General features: G+C 44.4%; 2 protein-coding genes across 2 annotated transcripts in view; one reads left to right on the forward strand and one right to left on the reverse strand.

Moving 5' to 3' along the window:
- Positions 1–13,842, forward strand: part of LOC114606727 (complement component C6-like) — a 29,860-nt gene extending 16,018 nt beyond the window's left edge. Inside the window, exons 12-18 of the mRNA XM_028749241.2 lie at positions 2,654–2,825; positions 3,505–3,616; positions 4,725–4,857; positions 5,412–5,603; positions 6,094–6,184; positions 7,878–8,119; positions 13,579–13,842. Of these exons, the coding sequence (XP_028605074.2) occupies positions 2,654–2,825; positions 3,505–3,616; positions 4,725–4,857; positions 5,412–5,603; positions 6,094–6,184; positions 7,878–8,119; positions 13,579–13,760 (1,124 nt within the window). The 3' untranslated portion in view covers positions 13,761–13,842. The remainder of the gene's footprint in view (positions 1–2,653; positions 2,826–3,504; positions 3,617–4,724; positions 4,858–5,411; positions 5,604–6,093; positions 6,185–7,877; positions 8,120–13,578) is intronic.
- A 1,168-nt stretch (positions 13,843–15,010) lies between these two features.
- The window catches only part of C7 (complement C7), a 33,848-nt gene continuing 26,389 nt past the window's right edge, over positions 15,011–22,469 (reverse strand). Inside the window, exons 16-18 of the mRNA XM_077936406.1 lie at positions 19,269–19,365; positions 17,872–18,056; positions 15,011–15,862 (exon numbers count right to left, since the gene is read on the reverse strand). Of these exons, the coding sequence (XP_077792532.1) occupies positions 15,675–15,862; positions 17,872–18,056; positions 19,269–19,365 (470 nt within the window). The 3' untranslated portion in view covers positions 15,011–15,674. The remainder of the gene's footprint in view (positions 15,863–17,871; positions 18,057–19,268; positions 19,366–22,469) is intronic.

Raw genomic sequence — 22,469 nt, forward strand, 5'->3', positions numbered from 1 at the left:
GGTGGAGTCAGAGGGACTATAAAACCCCCTCTGGGAAGGGTGAAGGGAGGAGTTCGTTGGAAGTGGGGTGGTTGGTTGGAGTGGGAGTGAATTGGGATAGAGTTTGTAGGTAGGTTGAGTTACTGCAGCAAAATAAGCTGAGTTAGGAATAGTTAGGGGCTAGGAAGACAAGTAAATATCTGAGAGGTGGTTTAGTGAGTGAGAGCAGGTAGCGGAAGTTATAGGTCTGGATAGGCACCCCATGATTATAATTGAACGATATCGTTTATGAAATCACACGCTTGTTAAACTGCAATAAATAAACAAAAGTTTATGTTCCAATTTAACCCTGACTGGACTCAGTATTGTACCAGGTAGGGCCTGGGTGGTGGCAGCGAGAAATTAAGTGGTGGCACAGGGATCAATAGATGGTGAAACGTCTGGGGACCCTGTGTGATCGCCACAGGGACAACAGCTGTACACAATGAAAGAGGTTGCCATCTAAAACCCAGTGTTGCAAGGGATCCTGGAAATCCCCCCCCCCCAAAAGCATTACTTTGTAGATAGCCATAAGAAATATTGCTGCCCAAGAAGCTTCTTGAGTGGAATCTAGACACATATAAAAAACATAAAAATGCTTTTTTTTAAAAAATGTTTTGATAAATATATTGAATTTGCCATAGCTCACCATCGCCATCTAGTATCACATTTGTACAATGCACTTTACAACACTATTAAAATGTTTTATTTGCAGTTTTATAGTCCTTGGTGTGCCTGCATAGTCGGTCATATCTGACCTGCTAATGGGGCCATGGAGTAGAAAAGAAGAGCGACAATGGAAAGGCTGAGAATTATTATTTTGTTAGGTTTTCTGCTCCTGATTACACTTGGCTCAAGGCAAACATGTCGCCTGTCACTCTATAGATCTTAGCTTTGAAGTGCTCGCTTTGTTTATAGAGTTGCTTTATCAATCATTGTTCTAATGGGACCGTGATCTTTTAAAAAATCTGTTTTCGTGTGCCATGTCGCCTTGAGAACACTTGTTGTCGGATGACTAATATACAGATTGGTTGGATGAATGAATCATGGAATTGGCTGTGGAACTGTTTTTGATGGTTTCAGAAAGGGGTGAGACAACATTATTACAAAAGGTGTGCTGAGAGAGAGAGAGAGAGAGAGAGAGAGAGAGAGAGAGCCCAAACTCAGTTGCTGCATTCAGACATAGGAAGCTGCCTTATGCTAAGCCAGACCTAACTCAGCAATGTCTACAATGTCTGGCAACAGTTCTCCAGAGTTTCAGAAAAGAGGTTTCTCCTGCTTGGAGATGCCTGGGACTGAAGTGGGGATAGTTTGCGTGCAAAGCATTTACTCCACCGATCCGCAACCTTTTCTCCAAGGAGCTCAAGGTGATGGTACATGCTTCATCCCTCTCCTCATTTAATCTCGACAACAACCCTGTGTGGTAGGTTAGGTTGAGAGGCAGTGACCTTGGAGGATTTGAACCTGGTCTCTCAGGTCCTCCTAACCACACTGCCACACTGGCTTTCCAGAACAATAAGCCAGACTTTCTGCTTATCATGGCTTACTGGGAATGAGCGCTGTGCTTCTGCAATTTGTCCAGTTTCTAAGGCTTTCCTCCTCCTCTGGCATGAGTAGGGCAAACCATCCAAGAAGCCTTGGTGTCCCATTGCATCTGAACCAGAGATCAGGATTTGTTCCTCCCTTGGAAGTCACAACCAGCAAGTCATCTCTTGAAGTTGGCTAGTGTTAGTGGCCTGTTTGTTGTTGTTGTTGTTGTTGTTGTTGTTGTTGTTGTTGTTGTTTAGTCGTTTAGTCGTGTCCGACTCTTCGTGATCCCATGGACCAGAACACGCCAGGCACTCCTGTCTTCAACTTCCTCCCACAGTTTGGTCAAACTCATGCTGGTAGCTTCGAGAACACTATCCAACCATCTCGTCCTCTGTCGTCCCCTTCTCCTTGTGCCCTCCATCTTTCCCAACATCAGGGTCTTTTCCAGGGAGTCTTCTCTTCTCATGAGGTGGCCAAAGTATTGGAGCCTCAGCTTCACGATCTGTCCTTCCAGTGAGCACTCAGGGCTGATTTCCTTCAGAATGGATCGGTTTGATCTTCTTGCAGTCCATGGGACTCTCAAGAGTCTCCTCCAGCACCATAATTCAAAAGCATCAATTCTTCGGCGATCAGCCTTCTTTATGGTCCAGCTCTCACTTCCACACATCACTGCTGGGAAAACCATAGCTTTAACTATACGGACCTTTGTTGGCAAGGTGATGTCTCTGCTTTTTAAGATGCTGTCTAGGTTTGCTTTTCTCCCTCAAGAAGCAGGCGTCTTTTAAGTTCGTGGCTGCTGTCACCATCTGCAGTGATCATGGAGCCCAAGAAAGTAAAATCTTTCACTGCCTCCATTTCTTCCCCTTCTATTTGCCAGGAGGTGATGGCCTGTTAGGGTTTGCTTATTCTGCTCACACCAGGGGAGAAGTGAAGCTGGGGTGATCGGGCAATGTGAGAGTACACTTCTGTCTGTTCACACTAAACCATAAAGCAGGAAATTGGTTTTATTAAATATGGATGCAGCCACTGAGTTTGGTAACAGGCTTTCTGTTGATACTCGTGGTCTTTAGATGAGCTCACATCTGCACCTTGTGTTGAATGCTAGTTGCAGTAGATGGCTTCTGGAGCTGCTGGTCTGCCTGGAGTTCATGTGATGCATCTTTCAAGAGGAGGAGAACTCGCTTGTGCAACAACCCCCCGCCCACAAGTGGAGGAAAACCTTGTGAAGGTGATGGAGAAGGAGAGGAAGACTGCTATATTTCACTGTTTGAAGACAAGTAAGAATCACATCATCCATGTAGTGCCACCAGTGCACATAGTCCTTTGCTCAAATTCAAGCTACATATCTTACTGTACCCTAAAGTTTGCCCCATCCCCTGATCCTGCAGTGCTGAGTGATAAAGACAAGTGAGTGCACCAGAGGGAGTGAATGTGCACTGGATAAAAACAAAGCAGTCCCTTTTCAAGGTCACCGTGTAGGTGCAACCCAAATAGTGCTGGCACTAGCATTTTGGAGCCCTCCCCAAGTCTGGAGGAAGTGGATGGTAAATAGGAATGCAGGAAGTTGTCTTATACCAAGTTAAGCCACTGGTCTATCTAGCCCTCTAGATTTTAGGGCTGCAATGCTTATCAGCTGCAGTATGGTAATGGATGATGGGAGTTGTAGTCCAAAAATCTGGTTGGGGAAGGCACAGACTAGAGGTGGCTCTCCAAGGTTTCAGACAAGGGTCTTTCCCAGCTGTACCTAGAGATGCTGGGAGCTGGACCTAGGATCTTCTCCATGGACACCCTCAGTCGGTTAACACCACCTGGTGTGTACACAAACAGAAACGAATCTGACACTAATGAAGCCATGCTGATGTGGAGGGGTGTGACAGCTTTACTGCACTCTAAGGCTGGAATGTCTTCTCTATTACTCTTGTTTGTTTAATAAGCTCCTAACTCATGCATTTTCAGAGGGGCTCCTTGCATAAATGATGATGAAGCCGTAAGAGAAGTAGATATGTATCAACCTGAACAAGACTTGGGATGCCTGACTCCTGTACCTCCAGAAAATGGATTCATCAGGGTGAGGAACATTTTACAAACTGCAACAGAAAGGGTTTTGTTTTTTTTGGGGGGGGGAGTGTCTCAAACCATCTGGCAGAAGGCTTTGGTTCAGGGCACTAATCCTGGAACATGTTCATGAGAATCGCCTTTTTGAAATGGTTTTGTGAGCATGTACAGACTAAAATAGGGACACGGGTGGCACTGTGGGTTAAACCACAGAGCCTAGGACTTGCTGATCAGAAGGTTGGAGGTTCGAATCCCCACGACGGGGTGAGCTCCCGTTGCTTGCTCCCTGCTCCTGCCAACCTAGCAGTTCAAAAGCACGTCAAAGTGAAAGTAGATAAATAGGTACCGCTCCGGCGGGAAAGTAAACGGCGTTTCCGTGTGCTCCTCTGGTTCGCCAGAAGTGGCTTAGTCATGCTGGCCACATGACCCGGAAGCTGTACGCCGGCTCCCGTGGCAAATAAAGCGAGATGAGCGCAGCAACCCCAGAGTTGGCCACAACGGGACCTAATGGTCAGCGGTCCCTTTACCTCCTTTACCTTTACAGACTTAAATGTGCCAGACGTTCACCAGAACCAAAGATGGAGAGACCATTCAGTAGCAACATGGCACAATTTTAAAAGACCTGGATTAAGAATGTAAGAACATTCTGGATCAGGCCAATGGCCCACCTAGTTCAGCATCTTGTTCCCACCTTGGCTCCCCCAGATACCTGTTGGAAACCCACTAATAGGACCCAAGCACAAAAGCACTCTTTCCCCACTCAACCTGTGGTTTACAGCAACCGGCATTCAGAAGCCTTGCTGTCTCCAGTCATGGAAGCAGAGCATGGCAATCACTGATAGCCTTAACCTCTATGAATTTGGCCAATACGCTTTTGAAACCATTCAGGTTTGTGGCCATCACTGCCACCTGTGGGAGTGTGTTGTCCTTCCCCAGGAGGTGTGTGTGCCAACCCAGCTTTGCTCCTAATCTTCTCATTGCTGCTTAGGAAGGAGCTGCATGTTATACTTAATTAAGTGTCATTACCTCTCTCCCCCAACACTAGACCTCAGGGTCATCTAGTTTTTGTCATTTAGCCAGTGAATCACCCACTTCATGACTTGTTCTTACCCTGATTGCAGAATGAGAAAACACACTATTCCATTGGAGAAGAAGCAGAAGTCGTCTGCCTGAGTGGCTATAACCTTGTTGGGTACCAGTTCCTCAGGTGCCTGCCGGACAAAACATGGAATCAACACACGGTCGAGTGCCAATGTAAGAAGCAGCAGAATAGCTTGGATGGAAAGTGGGGATGGGGAACCCGTGGCTTTCCAGATGTTCTTTGGGACTCCACAACTCCCATCTGCCCCAGCCAGCATGGCCAATGGGCAGATGTGAAGGGAATCACAGGCCACCAATATCTATAGGACCACAGATTCCCTGTCTGTGGTGTAAAGAATAGAAGTGAAGCTCCTTATCATCTATGGGCAGAATCCAACATTGTGGAAGCGGACTCAGACAATGTGTTTTCACATTCCTCCTCTCCACCACCTGCAGCCTCTCATGCACACCCAAAATCTGATCCAGAGGCTGCCCCCCCCCCACTGCAGAGCAGATTTTTGGGCACAGAGGAATGTGAAGTCCCGTTGTGTAGGCAGAAGTCTATTCCACACACACACACACACACACACACACACTTAACAGCATTGGGTGCAACATTTATCCCAGTTCTCCCATTACATTTTCAGGAAGTGAGATGTTTCTTACCTCCCGTCATCCAAAGATCAACTTATTTATTCAGACATTCAAATTTATCTCTTAAACTCCAGTGTCGACTTGCTCCAGACCACCCATCTCCGTTGATATCAGAATCACCCCATTTAAATTCCAGTACCAGATTGGGGACATCATCCACCTGAGTTGCCCAGGTGGCAGTGTTGTTACTGGCCAAAAGAAGTACACTTGTGGGGCTGATCTATCATGGACACCTCCTATTTTGACATCACTTACTTGCAAGGAAGGTAAGTCTCTACCAACGCCAGTCTCTGCACTCATGACATTAGGCTTCTTATGTATTCACCATTTACTGTATTTTCCTCACCCTGTGCTGAAGGCTTAGCAGGGGACAACCACTGGCTCTGAATCAAGCATCCACAAATTGTGAGGTGATAAATCAAACACAGTCTACCAGCCAGGATATGGTGTCCCACTCAGGGCTCATTCAGTCTGGCTTGCTATCCAGCTGGGACCTGATGGGCTGTCAAACCTTCAATAGGTTGGTGGGCTGTGGGTTGTCCAGGCCTGTTCTAAATGGAGATGAAAAACATCATCTAAAAATAGCTGTGTTGGGAGGGGGTTGTATATGGTGGTCTTTGTTGACATCCCTAACTTCTGTTCTTCTTCCAGACTAGCTAGGATAATGAAACTTTGCTCACCTACTTGGCAGTCCACCGTAAAGCCTGTAGCTGTGAACTGCCAATATGTGATGCTTGCTTAATTCTTTTTCTTCAGATGGGCAGATGAATTCAAGAGGGAATTGTCCACTTGGACAAAAAGAGGTGGAGTCTCAGTGCGTTTGTATATCTGCTGAGGAGGACTGTGAGTAAGTAAGCCTGATGAAGTTAATTCTGACCATAAGCCTGGTCTTGTGGCCTGGCGGTTGCTCAGCAATCTTCCTGTAGTTGCAGGACAGCAAAAACAGGAGGGTTGTTGAGCTTCTGGTGGACTACATAATACACGTCTGATGTTGTGCATTTTGCCTCACAGATTATGATCTGCACCAAAGTTATTTGGTGATAAGAATAGGGGTGTCCTTGTCTTCCCTCCATCCTTTGTGCACCCATATTTATTTGTTAATACATTCATATCCTACCTTTTGGGTCCAGCAAATTTTGCATTGCCCTAAATAAACAAACAAACACACACACCATAACCAAAGCTTAATAGTATTTTAAAAAATTAATCAACTGGACCTAATCAAATTAGACAGCAGCAATCAGGTAAAACCAACAGCAAGAAAAAGAAAAGCGGCAAAGCAATTTGGCAGAAGATGCTTCACAAAGAAAAACAGCCAGGAGGAAAACCATCTCAGATTCTGGGAGGTCTCAAAGCTCTCTGAAACAACAACCTGATGTCAAAATGCCAAAAGAAACAGGGTAAATGTGTTGATGCTGTTGTTCTAAAGAAGAGGTTGTCAACCTTTTACCTTTTGGGGCCTGTGGGTGCATTGCAAACCTGTGAAACTTTCATAGGCTGCAAAACTGCAACCAAGCACACACACTGCTACCTGTTCTCTTGGCTACAATAGACTAATTATTTCAGATCTAATTTCAATATGGAGAGAGGACCCTGCGGGCATCAGGGAAGGCCACGGTGGGCACTTGTGGGTACGTGATCACCACATTGGCGACCTCTGTTAAAGTGTTGATGCCATTGTTCAAAAGGGTCTGCCCAGGGTAAGCCACCAGCATACACACACACACACACACACACACACACACACACACACACACACTGTATTTCAAATGCTGTGAACCGCCCTGAGATCTATGGATAAAGGGCAGTATACAAATATAATAAATAAAATAAATAAATATTTTAATGATTCCCTTCAAAGTCCTGACTCCTCCTTATGGTGGCCATAAGCTGATGTTAAAGATAAGATCATAACAAGTGGAACAGGAGGCGGGGGAGCCTGGAGCTCTGTGATCTATGCAGGCATAATTGCACATCAACTTTCTGGAGGACTCTGAAATTCCCAATACCTGCAATCTCATGCTTAAATAAGGACTTTATGGAGAACTAGATGGTTGTGAAGGGAGATGCATTTCTATCCAGTAGGATATTATTATTATTATTATTATTATTATTATTATTATTATTATTATTATTATTTTATACCCCACCCATCTGTCTGAGTTTCCCCAGCCACTCTGGGCAGCTGCCAACAAAATATAAAAATACAATAATTATTGTGTAATTGTGAGATGTGTCAGATGAATGGACCTGTCAAGAGTAATGATTACTTAGTTTCATCCTAATAATAGATTAAGGGCATAAATTGGAGCCCAACACAAGCGCAGATACGAAGCAGCAAAGTCCTTGGCATCTCTTGAACTCTGGAATAGCTGTGAAAAGCCTGTGTACTGCTCTTTTCAATGTAATTTTTTTAAAGCAGCAAAGGAAGCTCAGGTGTTCTGGGGATGCATTAGACTGTTAAAAGGCCACCTCAGAAAAGCAAGCAACGAACGGTGGGACCATATTGTCTCCCAGTCCTCACCCTTATCTCTTGACAGTCTCTACTCTGAAGAGATCTGTGTGCTGGATGGGGCATCTGAACAAGCCCTTACAAAACCGAGCTGCCAGTATCTGGTTGAAAGGTGCAATGGCTCCGAACAGTTCCATTTCCTCCATTCTGGACCCTGCCGCGATGACACGCCTTTGAACTGGGCCATCGAGAGGGCAAGCTTTTCATCAAACAGCACAAAGAAAGAACCTTGTGGATATGATGTGTGTTATGATTGGGAAACATGTTCAGGTAAGTTTGTTGACCTGGAAGGATGAACTTTTTAAACGTAAATTGAAAGGCATGTTGAAAAGAGACAGTTAAGTGTTAAGAGAAAATATACAATTTCAGCTAATACATAAATTATGAAACACTATAGATGCATGCTTCTATCATCAGAATCAGGGCTGGATTTAGGTTTGATGTGGCCTTAAGCTACTGAAGGTAATGAGGCCCTTTATATGTCCAGCTGTCCTTTGTCAACAACAAATTGTCACTGTTTTTTGTGTAATTTATGGACCTAATAGGTATCTAAAGTCATTTGCACATAACAAATAGGAGCCTACACAACACAAAACACTGTTGCTGTATGTAGGTTTTTTTTGTTTGTTTGTTTTTTATCTTATATTTTGGAAAAGTATGTCCAGGTGTTTTTTCCTTTAATTTTTTTTTGGGGGGGGGGCAGCCAAGAGAGTGATGCCCTGAGCTATAGCTTGTTTAGCTTATACGTAAATCCATGACTGGTCAGAATATAAATCCAAGCAATCACAGTGTGTGTGTGTGTGTGTGTGTGTGTGTGTGTGTGTGTGTGCAACACAAGCACACATATAGTAACAATTAATTTTATTAATTGATTATCACAATATCACTAATTTTCCTGTTGCTGTTTGGTCAAATTAGCTTGCAACTTAAAGTTTGCCTTTGCATCCAATTCTTACAAACTGTGGTTTGTCCACAATCCAGGATTGCAAACCGTGAGTTTGGAAAATGAACAATTAGAGTTGTAGAATCTGAGGTTGCCTCTGGTTAGGCAACTACACATGTGAAGCCTACTCCCTGCAGACGTTTGTGCAGTAAACTTGAGAATCCAGGAAGGAGAACGTGATGTCAGGGTGGGACTAATTGCTGCAGGCCCACTCCTTGCCTCTCTGCCATTTGATATGGGATATATTAATCCCCATATGGGACTATGCGTCCCCATATGGCTCTCTTCCTTTAAATTCCTGGAAGTTTACCTTAATGAAAACATCACTTGGAAAAGCATCACTTGGTTAGGAAGGCCCAACAGAGACTCCATTTTCTCAGGGTCTTGCGAAAGAACAATGTTAAACAACAATTGATGACCTCCTTCTAAAAAGGTAAAGGGACCCCTGACCGTTAGGTCCAGTCACGTACGACTCTGGGGTTGCGGCGCTCATCTTGCTTTACTAGCCGAGGGAGCCGGCATACAGCTTCTGTGTCAGCATGTCTAAGCCGCATCTGGCAAACCAGAGCAGCACACAGAAACACCGTTTACCTTCCCGCTGCAGCGGTACCTATTTATCTACTTGCAGTTGGATGTGCTTTTGAACTGCTAAGTTGGCAGGAGCTGGGACAGAGCAAAGGGAGCTCACCCTGTTGTCGGGATTCGAACTGTGACCTTTCGATTGGCAATCCCTAGGCTCAGTGGTTTAGACCACAGCACCACCTTTCTACCGGACCACAATAGAAAGTGTTCTCTCATATTGTATCACAGTGTGATACGTTGGCTTGACAGCCACAGACAGAAAGTCTTTACAGAGGGTGGTGAACACAGCACATGACATCATGGGCTGTCCCCTGAGCCCGCTAGATGACATTGTAAGGGATCGTTGCCTTAGGAGAGCAAGAAAAATTTTCAGGGACAGTTCACACCCCGGCTAGCACCTCTTTAATCTTCTACCCTCGGGCAGGAGATATAGAAGTATAATCAGTTGTACCAACAGGCTAAAAAACAGTTTCTATCCGTGGGCTGTTAGGCTGCTGAACGGAATATAATATAGTGCAACTGACTTTCGGGGTTGGTGTGTTGTGTGACAAGCACACAGAGTGCAATGAGATTGAGTGTTTGTGTTGTGGGGGAGGCTCAGTTAATTTCACTGTACACAGGTTGTACATTGACAATAAAGGTATTATTATTACCGTCTTCAATGGATCCCCTTGCAAAGCACATTAATCTAACCTGGAGGTGGTAAGAGATTAACCTCCTCTAGCCACTGCTGTCACTTGGGCATTTAAAAGTGCTCTCACCTTGTCGAGCTTGGTCCAAAAGTCACCTGCCTTTTGATTTGTCCGTTTGCTAGTGGGCGATCAACCTACAACTATTGAAATAATTTTGCTAATGCCTCTGCACTCCTCCACATACTTCCTGAGAGGTCACTGAAATCTAGAGGGCTTATTACTGAGTAGGAAAAAAATGTGGAGAGGGTCATGCTGTTTCATTTCCAAGACATTTCAAAATCATATTCTTAAATGAGAGGGGGGGGGAGAGAACATGTATTTCAGGGGGAAAGTGGCTGCAAGAAAATGCCTTTTTGGTTAGTAGATCTCTGCAAAAACGAAACCTCGTGTCAATGTTTGTTATGCAACTTCTTGTTCACTGTGCAACAGGGTGATAACAATTGTGGGTTTTCTCGTAAATTGCCTTGGCTGAGAACACATGAAGAAGTTTTCTGCCAGGAAAAAGATGGTTTGTCTAGTTAAATTCTCCCTTTTCCCCCCTCCCCCAAGACGATCATCTTCCTTTTAGCCAAAAGCAGAAGCAGAAACCACTCTAGACGCTTTCACACCTGAAGCAAAACCGCACTCGCTCATCCTTCCAATTTGGATGAGAACTATTTTTCTTTATGAAAATAACATATAGTGATTGGAAGCAGAGAAATAATATCCCCTCTGCAGCTACAATCTGACTGCTACAGGGCAAGGCAACCCTAGGTAGAAGGGCTTGGTCTCAGTACTGTCATTAGACTGTTTCATTGATGGAAGCAACTTCCAGTTGCATCAGAAGAGATTAGAAAAACAAAACATTATATATTATTTACAAGTGGTGGTTCAAAATTTTGACAAGGGAGGTGACACCTGATTTAAAGCAGCTAGTGCTAATGATTTTGCATTAGGAGAGTGAGCAGACACAGTGCTGCCTCTTTCAAATGTAGACACATATTAGAAAGCTCTAGTTATGGGGCTGTATCCAACTGAGCCGTAGTCAGAGTCAGGGCCGGCCTACCCATAAGGCAAGGTGAGGCAACTGCTTCAGGTGGCAAGATTCACTGGGGCAGCCAATCCCAATGTCAATCTTTCTTCCCAACCCCCCTGTTCTTGATATAGATCTTCCTTCGACCCTTCTTCCCTGGACGGGAAGAGGAGCCATTATGGGGTCTTCCTGAGGTTCCAAAATGTTGTGGGCCAGCCCTGCTCAGAGTAGACCCACTGAAATTAATTGACAACTTAGTTGAAATTAGTTGACCTTCAGTGAGTCTTGTCTGAGTAAGACTAATGTCTGATACAGCCATATTATGCAGCAGATAGGAGTTTGCTGTTTTGCCTGTACTCATAGTTTGCAGTCCTGGTTTGTAGCCAAACAAACCATTTCTGCTGGATTTTTCTCTCTCCTTCTCCCAGTTTAGGGTCCTAGCGGAGGTCAGGTGAACACCAGGCACTTACTGATACGACAGAGGTCACATCCCCAAAAGCAAGGCCATTGCAAAGCAAAGGGAGCTACCATGTTCCAACCAGGGCAAAAAGGTAGCTTGTCAGCACCCTGGAGAGCTCACAGGGAGTACTCACTCAGAGAGTTATTGCCCCAACACCTTAGTGAGTTCTTATGAAGGCTGGCTGGCCTTAACTTCCTATTTGCCCTGCCCCTTCTGAGGAACCATATTTTCATTTAAAGAGCAGTTGCCCTATTCTGACTTCTATGGCATGGAGGTGGTAAGGAGGTGCTAAGAGACCCCCGGGTATAGGGTGGTATATAAATCCTAATAATAATAATAATAATAATAATAATAATAATAATAATAATATAGAATTGGAGGGCTGTACTCTGGCCTGGAAGGGTCTGTTAAAGCCTGATAATCTGACATTGGATGATCTGGGAGCAGGGTGGAGTGATTGCCTCACCTTCTTCTGAGTCTGCCTCTGAGTCAGATGGAGGATTGTTGTCAAAGAATATAACAGGTTTGGATGCAAAAGCAAACTACGGTTTATCACAAGCTATGGTCAGACTTTGTTATTACTATTGTTGTTATTTTTGCACCATGTGCAGCGAGAAGAGGGAGGGAGTGTAGGACCCTGAAGCTTGTGCTGGCGTACTCTTGTCATGTCAGATTGCAGTGAGGGCATTGTGTCTGAATGGCCCCAAAGGCAAAATCCCGAATTCTATTAAAAACATTCTGCTAATGGAGGTGCAACTGATTTATTCCGGAAATAGGTGGTGTGTATTTTAGCTGGTATTCCTAAATTAACCACCACTGCTGGCACTGCAATTGAATGCCCTCAATGTGTCAAAATGAATGTGTGATATATGCTTGGAAGGAGGCCTTGTCATGCAAAAGGAGCTTACGGACACCATTTCCATTATTATGTTATAATCAATTCGAAGATCATATTTGACGTGGTGTAATCCCCTAGTTTTTACACTTTATGTAGTGTGTGGGGTACCACTGAGCCTTGGGCTTGCCAATCAAAAGGTCGGCGGTTCAAATCCCTGCGACGGGGTGAGTTCCCGTTGCTTGGTCCCAGCTCCTGCCAACCTAGCAGTTTGAAAACATGCCAAAAAGTGCAAGTAGATTAATAGGTACCACTCCAGCGGGAAGGTAAACGGTGTTTCCGTGTGCTGCTCTGTTGTCAGTGTTCCATTGCGCCAGAAGCAGCTTAGTCATGCTGGCCACATGACCCGAAAAACTGTCTGCGGAGCGGACAAACGCTGGCTCCCTCGGCCTGTAAAGCGAGATGAGAGCCGCAACCCCAGAGTCATTTGCAACTGGACTTAACTGTCAGGGGTCCCTTTACCTTTACCTCTCATGGAGAACACTGTGCTCCTTGGAGTAATTTGTCCATCTTTGGTCCCCAACCTGCACTCAGCTCTCTCCTGTGGCTCCTAGAAGCTGTCAGCATGTGACAGCAGTCACAACCCGGGAATGGTTTTGACTGGCCAGCTAAACCAGGTGAGGCTAGCTGATGGGTCTCAAACCCTCAGTGAGTTAGGACTTCTCCCTGTATGCAAAGACAGGCTCTGGAGGATGGAGCAGACGAAACCAGTAGTAGGTCCAGCAGTCAAGAAGGCGGTTTCTATACATGCTATAGAGAGAAGTGAGGAGCATATGGGCTCATCAACTCTGAGTACCATTTGATGGAAAAGCAGATATAAGTAAAACCAATAACTAAGCAACAGCAAGAAAAGACTGTTGCTTTTTTAACTCTCCTGTTTGTGGGTTTCCTATAAGCATCCTGTAGAAAACAGGATGATGCACTGCATAAACCTTTGATCAGGTGGTGGAGAACCTGTGGCCTGAAAGATGCTGCTGAACTACAACTCCCATCATCCCCGGCCATCAGCCATGTTTGTTGGGGACGATGTCTTTTGTATTTCAACAGCATCTGGGGGATGGAAAGATGGAAAGTGATCCACCCCTGCTCTGAACAAGCAAACAGAAATCATGCTCAGCTGACCCTAAGCCATTTCCCATTCACAGAGACGGAATCACGGTGTACCTGCTTGCTTCCAAACCAGTGCCCAAAGGATGAGGGCCACCTTTACTGCATCCAGACCAGAAGAGGGCGTCCAAAGAGGACATACACCCTCTGTGCATTGGGGGCCATGAAGTGCACCAAGATGAGGGTGGAATCCTTTCATCCTGGGAAGTGCTTGCCTTAAAATAGACATCAAAACTCATCTCCTTACGGACAGACATATTTCGGTAGCATGGTATATTCAGAATAAATATCAATGGACGTTAGTACTTTGGTATCAATATATGACAATCACTGAAGTAAGGAGTGCTTTACATATGTCCTAAGAGTACAGCATTGATGAAGATTTCAGAACTGTCTTTTTCAACCATTCATTAGGTGGAATGGGTGTGTGTGATGAAATGAATCCCTCCCCAAAAATATTGAGGGATATGAGATGGAGTTGCCATTTACCTTACTTAAACTTAGGATGTAGCTAAAGTTTTTCTCTCTTCCTTTAAGCTCAATGCTCTCTCTCTGCTGCTTCCCACAGGCCACATTCCCTTTACAGTCGTACCTTGGAAGTCAAACGGAATTTGTTCTGGAAGTTCGTTCAACTTCCAAAACATTCAGAAACCAAAGCATGGCTCCTGCAGCCCGTCGGAAGCTGTGACGGATGTTTGGCTTCCGAGAATCATTCGCAAACTGGAACACTCACTTTTGATTTTTGATCATTCGGGAGCCAAGGTATTTGAGATCCAAGGTACGACTGTACTCTCTTAAGAGTAAGGCTACATCATGTTGCATCACCCCCAAGGCATTCTGGGAAGTTAATTTATATCCCACCTTTCCTCCCAAAGGAGCCCAGGGTGGCAAACAACAAGTGATAAAATAATTCCAAGGGGATTATGAACAGGAATCACACCACAGCCTTTTTTAAAAAACAAACAAACACAACAACCATTATTTATTAATACAAGATAAGTCATGATCTTTGAGTACTGGTATTTCAGGATGGCTGACAAAGTCTGGCTCTGTACAGTCCATCTGCTTGCTTTAAGACAATATGAAATAAGTGTTCTGGGTTATTGCTGGCTTGAGACAGCTAAAGACCTACCAAGCAAAATGCACTGCCGTACTCTAACACAGTCATCTTCAACTTCTTCAAAACCAGTCTAAGCTTCAGCTTGCAGCAGAAGGGTCCTCTAGTAATCTCAATCATGGAACTCCTGTATGTCCAACTTTCTTTGTTTTCCTCTTTCACTCTCTTTCTTCTTGGTTTCCCCACCCAACTTCTCCCTCTTTACTCTCTTAAAAGACAGTAAACCTTTCAGTAAATAAGCCAGTTAAATGGTGGAGTTGCCACCTGTGTGATCAGGCATATTGGTCAGCTGACGTCCAAGTGCTCTAGAATCTGGCATAGTCAAGAAGCAGAGCTAACTGTGAGCCAATGGAGATATTCTTGGGCATTTATTAAATTTATATCTGAACCTTCCTCCCAAAGGAAACCAGAGAAGAAGAGAGGGGAGGCCTGGTTTTCCATGGGTGAGTCAGTAAGTGCAGAGAACAATTTAGTAGCACATCACTAGTTTCTTCATATGCCCTCCTTTACTTTCTCCCATACCAATGAACAGCTGCCATTTACCACCACAGGAAAAAGTACAGTGCCATCCTTAAGTACACATCTGAAGTATGAATAAAATCCATCCTGTGTTTGACACTGGGTGGGCTGCTCCTCTATGACAGCCATTGGAGGCGGGGAATGCACTCCCCCCATATGTCCTTGAAATAAACAAGCCTTCTCTTCCCATATCACCTACAAAGTTATGTCCATTTTGCTAGTTTTAATAATCCTCATTCCACCGTTCTCCTGACCCCTTACTTTTTTATTTAGAAGAACGTATAAACTGCTTAATCAAATGATTCCTAAGCAGGGTAGATAAAACAAAATAAAAGAATTCTCAATAATATACAAATGTAATCAACAAAAACCAACAAGTATACAGAACTGAGTTATATGCCCAGAGAGACTTGGCCAAAGGTTGCAGCAGTAATGTAATACAGTGCATAACACACTGGAAAACCGAGTGGTTATCCTAGTGCAATAAGCAAACATAGACTAGGGATTTTGTACATCGCACGGTCTTATGCTAACAACAGTGATGTTCTCCCCCTGGCACTTGAGGACCCCAGCCTCGCATTCAGTCATGGTCTGCTGCGCGACCCTTCCTTCCACTTCAACGCAAATGCTTATTCCTGTGTTGCCGCATTGTCCAGCTTCTTTGCATGTGCACTGGTTGGTTGGATCTAAACAACCGCCACAAATGAGAAAAAATAAACAATAGTGAATGAGACTGTAATTCACTGAACGACCTGGATTAACAAGCAGCTACAGGAAGACCAAAAGAAGCCAACTTCGCAGGCTCTAGAATCTGGCATAGTCACACAGCCCACTCATAAGTTCTGCACTGTGTTGGGGGGGGCGTTGGGCACCACGGGGGTCAGTATGGCGGCATGGGAGTTTTCAGTGCGGCAGAGCAACTTTGATTTCCTTAAAAAGAAAGCTCAATAACTTTGGTCCGCCCCAGGTGCTGATTTAAAGATCACTCTGCAAATATCATGCAGTGCATTATCTCCTGAAATGATAAGCAAACAAAGCTGGCAGGCCACTGCAGCTTGCCAGGACAGATCTAGCCCTGAGCCACCCCGACTTTGAAGTGCAGGGTTGCAGTTAAGTTTTGGTTTTGCACAAATTGCCAGTGTATGTGTGTAGGAGAGGGAGCAATCTAGACTGAAATTCATGTGGGGTACAAGAAGTCATCAATGAATTACATGGGTGCAGTGGGTGTTTTGTGTCATATTCTATTTTATTACTGTTGTAAACTGAGATAGATAGATAATTTATCACGGTCAAAGACCAGCTCACATAACATAACCCAATAAAAACAGCGTTCATAAAGATAAAATATACAATCGGAGCAGATTGCAGGAATAGCTCATGAGTTAAAATTGTTGTAAGCTGTATTTTATCTGCTGCTCAGTAAGTTGTTCGGCCTTGGGTAAGTTTTACTCATCAAAGCATCCTGGAAATATTTTAAAATAAATAATTCTTTAACACCCTCCCCTTCTATGCTGAGCCTGCAGCAAGAGAACGGGCCTTCTCCGCAGTGGCTCCCCGTCTGTGGAATGCTCTCCCCAGGGAAGATCGCCTGGTGCCTTCACTATACACCTTTAGGCACCAGGCAAAAGCGTTCCTTTTTAACCAGGCCTTTGCCTGACCTGATCTACATCCTATACTCTTTTTAAAATGCTGGCTCTTTTTAGGGTTTTTTTTTTTTAATTGGGTTGCTGTTTGTATTTTGATTTTATGTATGTGATCCTTCATGTCAACCACCCTGAGACGTTCGGGTATAGAGAAGTATGCAAATAAAACAACAACAACAACTCCCTTACCTGTACATACTAGGGTCCAATCAGGCAACTGGGTTTTAAATGAAAAACACCCCCTTCTTTAAAGTGAACATAATTTGTAGTTTGGTTCAAAGAATGTTCCCTAGAACCCTGCAGTGCGGGTGTATTGGAATTCCTCAGCAAGCAAATCAATGAGAAAAGTAAGTTTGAAGACCACCATTGTAAACTTCCTCCTAATGCTAACCTTTGCTCTCATCTGTGGTAACAAATCATAATTTTCCTTCTCCATAGTTCTGAAGCTCACTGCCAGAAACAGAGGAAATGCCCCAGCTAAATCTGGGGAGGGTAACCCTAAGATAGTAAAGGTAAAGGGACCCCTGACCATTAGGTCCAGTTATGGACGCCTCTGGGGTTGCGGTGCTCATCTCGCTTTATTGGCCGAGGGAGCCGGCGTACAGCTTCCAGGTCATGTGGCCAGCATGACTTAGGTGCTTCTGGCAAACCAGAGCAGCGCACGGAAACGCCGTTTACCTTCCCGCCGGAGCGATACCTATTTATCTACTTGCACTTTGATGTGCTTTCGAACTGCTAGGTTGGCAGGATCAGGGACCGAGCAACGGGGGCTCACCCCGTCATGGGGATTCGAACCGCTGACCTTCTGATCGGCAAGCCCTAGGCTCTGTGGTTTAACCCACAGCACCACCTGCGTCCCAACCCTAAGGTAACTCTGCACTAAATCTAGAAGGTCAACCACATTTTTTTTTCTTCAATCCAAGCTTGTTCCATGCTATTCCCAGTAAATCACATTTAGAAGTACCGCGATGGGATGGGAAGCAAGTGCACCCACAAATTGAATTATTTGGTCGGGAATTTGGGTGCAGAAGGATGTTGGGGAAACCTCTTACCATGACATGTCTCCCACAGCTGGCATGAGCCACAAGGTCTTGTGGATGCAGCAGGAGTCCTGCAGGTTTCCTTGCTAACCAAAGCATATTGCCTGCCCATGCACTCCAATGCGTGTAGCTTGCAGATGGTTAGCCATGTGCTCCTCTTGGTTCTTTGGTCTGTAGCACAGATGTCCAGGGAAGAGCTGGGAGGAAAAGCAGGAAATCACACTATTGACAGGGGGCTGAAATTTACAGCAGGAATCTGCAGCTTTCCAAGATGTTGTTTGACACCAACTCCCATCAGCCCCAACAAGAGTAGCAAATGGTGAGGGAATTTTTTTGAATTTATACCTCCTAAACGGAACACATTCTAAAAACCAACAAAGCAAAAACATTTCAAAACAGTTAGAAAAGAATTAAAAACCTACAAGTTAAAACACCCTAAAAGCAGTTGTGGTTAAAAACAATGATCCCAGGGTTGGCAGGAACAGTATTCTTCAGTCACCAAATGCCTGAGTAAACACGGATGTTTTCAAATCCCTCCTGAAAGTTGATAAAAGGGGAAACAGGCACACCTCGATAGGGAGGGCATTTCACAATTGGGGGACCACCACTGGAAAGGCCCTGTGCTAAGTCTGCACCAACCAGCATGAGGGGAGTTGTAGCCCAACAAAAACTGAAAGGTGACAGGTTACCTATCCCTGCTTTATGGGGAGAGCCTGCACAATTTGTGACCCACAAAGCCAGATGCTTCCCATCAACCAGAATTCTCTACAGTCCACACAGCAAAATAATGATGTGTGGAAAGTTCAGTATAGACCCGTCAACGACATGTTGCAGAATACACCCACACACAAAAATAGACCCAGCAGTCTGGAGGGGCCCTTAGGAATAAACTTAAAAGAAGAATGTCAGGTTGGGCACACATTACTTGACAGAGATTCCCAATATCACAGGACGGATTCTCCAGCGCTTCAGCGGAAAAGGGGAATCAAATTATTTATTACTTATCTGACTAGCACCCCCTAAATAAAAACCATCCATTTTTATTTCACATGCTCACTTGCCTTTGTTAGAAAAAGGTCCCTGCAGGATCTAAGGTAACTCGCTGCCACACTTCCAAATCTCCAGAATATATGTTTTTGTCTCCTTTTCTCTCCCTATTTTACACAACCAAAGCCCTCTTTCCCCTTTCTGTTCTTTTAGCCAAGCTATATCTCTACTAATACCAAACGACAGCTCCATCAAGGCAGGTAAAAAGATGAAACGGACTAAAGTGGGACAGGGCTGAGAAAACGGTATTTTATTGCTAGCAAAGCTCGCTTTATTTCTCCAAAGCTTTCTAATCTGTCATGGGCTCATGCCCTTGGAAGGTTTAGCTTTCTAACAGAAATGAGATACCTGTGGCTACTCACCCACATTCATACGGCATCTTACACACACATTTTGCCTCTTGGGCTTTCTCCCATGGCTGGCATTCTGGGGCAGCTGGCCCAGTATCTGTGCTGGGAACTGAGGAGAAAGAAGAAACAGAAGATCTAGAATGGAATGAGCGGACAGGCCAGAGATTATCTTGATAGCCCTGGCAGAGCCGACAATGTTCCTTCCTGCTTTGTTTTCTCTGGAGTTGGGTGGCGAGGCATGTCCTTTCCCGCGATCTCAGTGCCAGCAGCGGCAAACTTATTATCGAGTCTCTGCAGCCATACATGGTGACAAGGCTTCTCGAAGCACTCTCCCCTCCTGACAATCCCCAGTCACAAAATGAGCCTAGCGCCTGGCTAATTTCGAACGCTGCCCTTTTATTATTTTTTTTCTAATAATATTTATTATTTTCAGTAAATGAACATAGTAAAAAAAGGAAAAGATTAACAATGATAAAGACATACAAAAAATAAAGGAAAAAGAAAGAAAAAGAAAAAGAAAAAAAGTGCATACAACTTATTACCACTTAATTAATTAAAATTAAGTACCATCCATCTTCATAAACCTAGTATATGACTTCCTCAAATCTCTTCCATCTGAGTTTCTTAGTAATTATATGTAGCAGTTTCCAATCTCAGTGTTTCAAAAGACCCTATCACAGTCCTAATAATTTTACATAACTTTCCTTATCGTACATTTTCTTATTTATAAATTTAATTCCATTTTTATCCTAGGCCTAATTGTTTCTTTCAAGTGATTACATATCTTTTATATTCAAACGCTGCCCTTTTAACTCTGTTAGCATGTTTGGTAAGACGTCGAGACCCTCCTAGTGTTATGTGGGTTCGGCAGGAAGGGCCACATTTCAGTGGCAGGACATCTGCATGCAGAAGGCCTCAGGTTCAATCTCCAAATTTGGGCTGGGAGTGTGACCCCTGCTTGAAACCCTGGAGAGCTGCTGGCAGTCAGCGTAGACAATGATAGTACCATTTATTTATTACGGCAATAGGCCCATACAGGTAAAAACAACACATAAATAACAGCTTGTGCACGTGGGAAAAAAACAGCCGCTAAAACACCACTATAACAATAAAATACTATAAGATGGAATGGCATACTACGCCTTAATTAGCTTGTAGTGCTCCTTGGCGTCGCTTTTGGGTAAGGACAGCGACCAGGAACCTAGCCACTTTCAGGGTCGTATGGGTATCCTTATCCTGCAAGATTTGGGCAAGGTGGAATTTTGGTGGGGTACTCTCTAGTTTCTGTATGATTGATCCCAACAAATTTGCCCGTGGCACATTGAACAAGGGGCAAGTGAACATAATGTGCTGGAGCGACTCCGGCGTCTCCTTATCACATTCGCACATGGCGGGGGCTTGGCCCTTTGAGAATCTATGTCTCAGGACATTGGAGGGAAAAACGTTAAACCTCGCTTTGGTGAAGGCCAGTCTATGGGCAACAGTTGAAAGGGAGGAGAGGTATGATGGAACGCAGTAAGTAAGACAATGATATATTTTTTTTATATCATAAAATTTATACACTGCTTGATTGTAAAAAAAAAAAAATCACCTAAAAGCAGTTTACTAAAGAGTTAAAACAATAAAACGATCCCCGAGGAAACAAAAATTGATGCAAAACTTTTGAAAAGTTAAAACAACAATAGGGCTAAAAAGCGGACCAAAACACACATCAACTTCCTACATCTCTTGATAGGCTTGTCAAAACAATAGTATATTATTATTATTAATGATAATAAGAATAAGAATACCCCACCCATCTGGCTGGGTTTCCCCAGCCACTCTGGGCGGCTCCCAACTGAATATTAAAAACACAGTACAGCATTAAACATTAAAAACATTAAAGAGGGGTGCCTTCAGATGTCTTCTAAAAGTCAGATAGTTGCTTATTTCCTTGACATCTGATGGGAGGGCGTTCCACAGGGTGGGAGCCACCACCAAGAAGGCCCTCTGCCTGGTTCCCTGTAACCTCACTTCTCGCAGTGAGGGAACCGCCAGAAGGCCCTCAGAGCTGGACCTCAGTGTCCAGGCAGAACGACGGGGGTGGAGATGCTCCTTCAAGTTGTGTTGTCAGCAGGTGCCAAAAAGAGCACAGTGAAGGTGCCTGCCTGATTTCCATAGGCAGGGAGTTTCAAAGGGTAGATGCAACCACCCTAAAAGATTGAATTCTCGCAAATGTGGAAAGGGTGTTTTGTGGTACCTGTGTCAATTCCGCTGATCGAAGCAGCCAAGGAGGCACATATGGGGCAAGGCGATCTCACAGGTAAACTGGCCCCCCGGTTTTTAAGGCCTTTATATATTGATAGTAACACCAGCTGCAAATCAGCGCAATGAACAAGATGGAGTCTGACTCGCCATAAGGCAGCATTCTAGGTTCCTCTCAGTTGATGGGCTTTGCTGGAAGGAAAGCCGTTTGGGAATGGGGCCTCAGTTTCACTCTCTTTCCCTGGGCTGGGAGCAAGTGTGGAAGAAGAACAGCCAGCCAGCTCAAAACAAACAATGGTCTGATTTGCTTTCTGCAAGAATCCAAAGAAATGGCACTGGTGGCCCTGCTAGAAACCTGATGGGAAAGGAAGATCGGCTGCGAATGCTAATGCTGTGCACCTTCCAGCCTACGCTCAGCCTGTAAACAAAACCATCTATCAGAAAGACGCCATAAGACTCCAGTGACCTTTGCTCCAAGAAGAGATGCGTGCTGAGTCCCCACTCCTGAGATTTCTTGGAGATTGGGGGCGCACATAGCAATACAAAAGAACAACCACCAAAGGACCAGGAAAAGAAACTGCACAAATTTGATGCTTGACGACTGGCCTGTTTGTGGCCTTTTCTGTTACTGAACCTCCGGTCCTGAGTTATTTCTACTTGAAATGTAATCCCAATCCATCAAAACATAATTAAAATCCTCCCCCTTTGCAGCCTCTGGAGCGACTAGACCTGTCTTTTCCCTCTGGTTTTACAATGAGGGGAAAATCTATTGATTTTTTTCCTTCACAGTACCGTGACTCAAAAAGGCCAATTATGTTTACTTTAGAAGCTCTCACAAACACAGTTAATGCAGCCCAATCATTTTTAATATACCTGTTTTAAGGCAACTCATTTCTTTTGTGAACTTTTTTAAAAAAGGCATTCTCTTTCTTCATCACTGATGCTTCTCTCTGCCCACACGGTACTGAA

Source organism: Podarcis muralis, chromosome 11 (genome assembly GCF_964188315.1).
Source record: "Podarcis muralis chromosome 11, rPodMur119.hap1.1, whole genome shotgun sequence".
Classification (NCBI taxonomy): Eukaryota; Metazoa; Chordata; class Lepidosauria; order Squamata; family Lacertidae; genus Podarcis; species Podarcis muralis.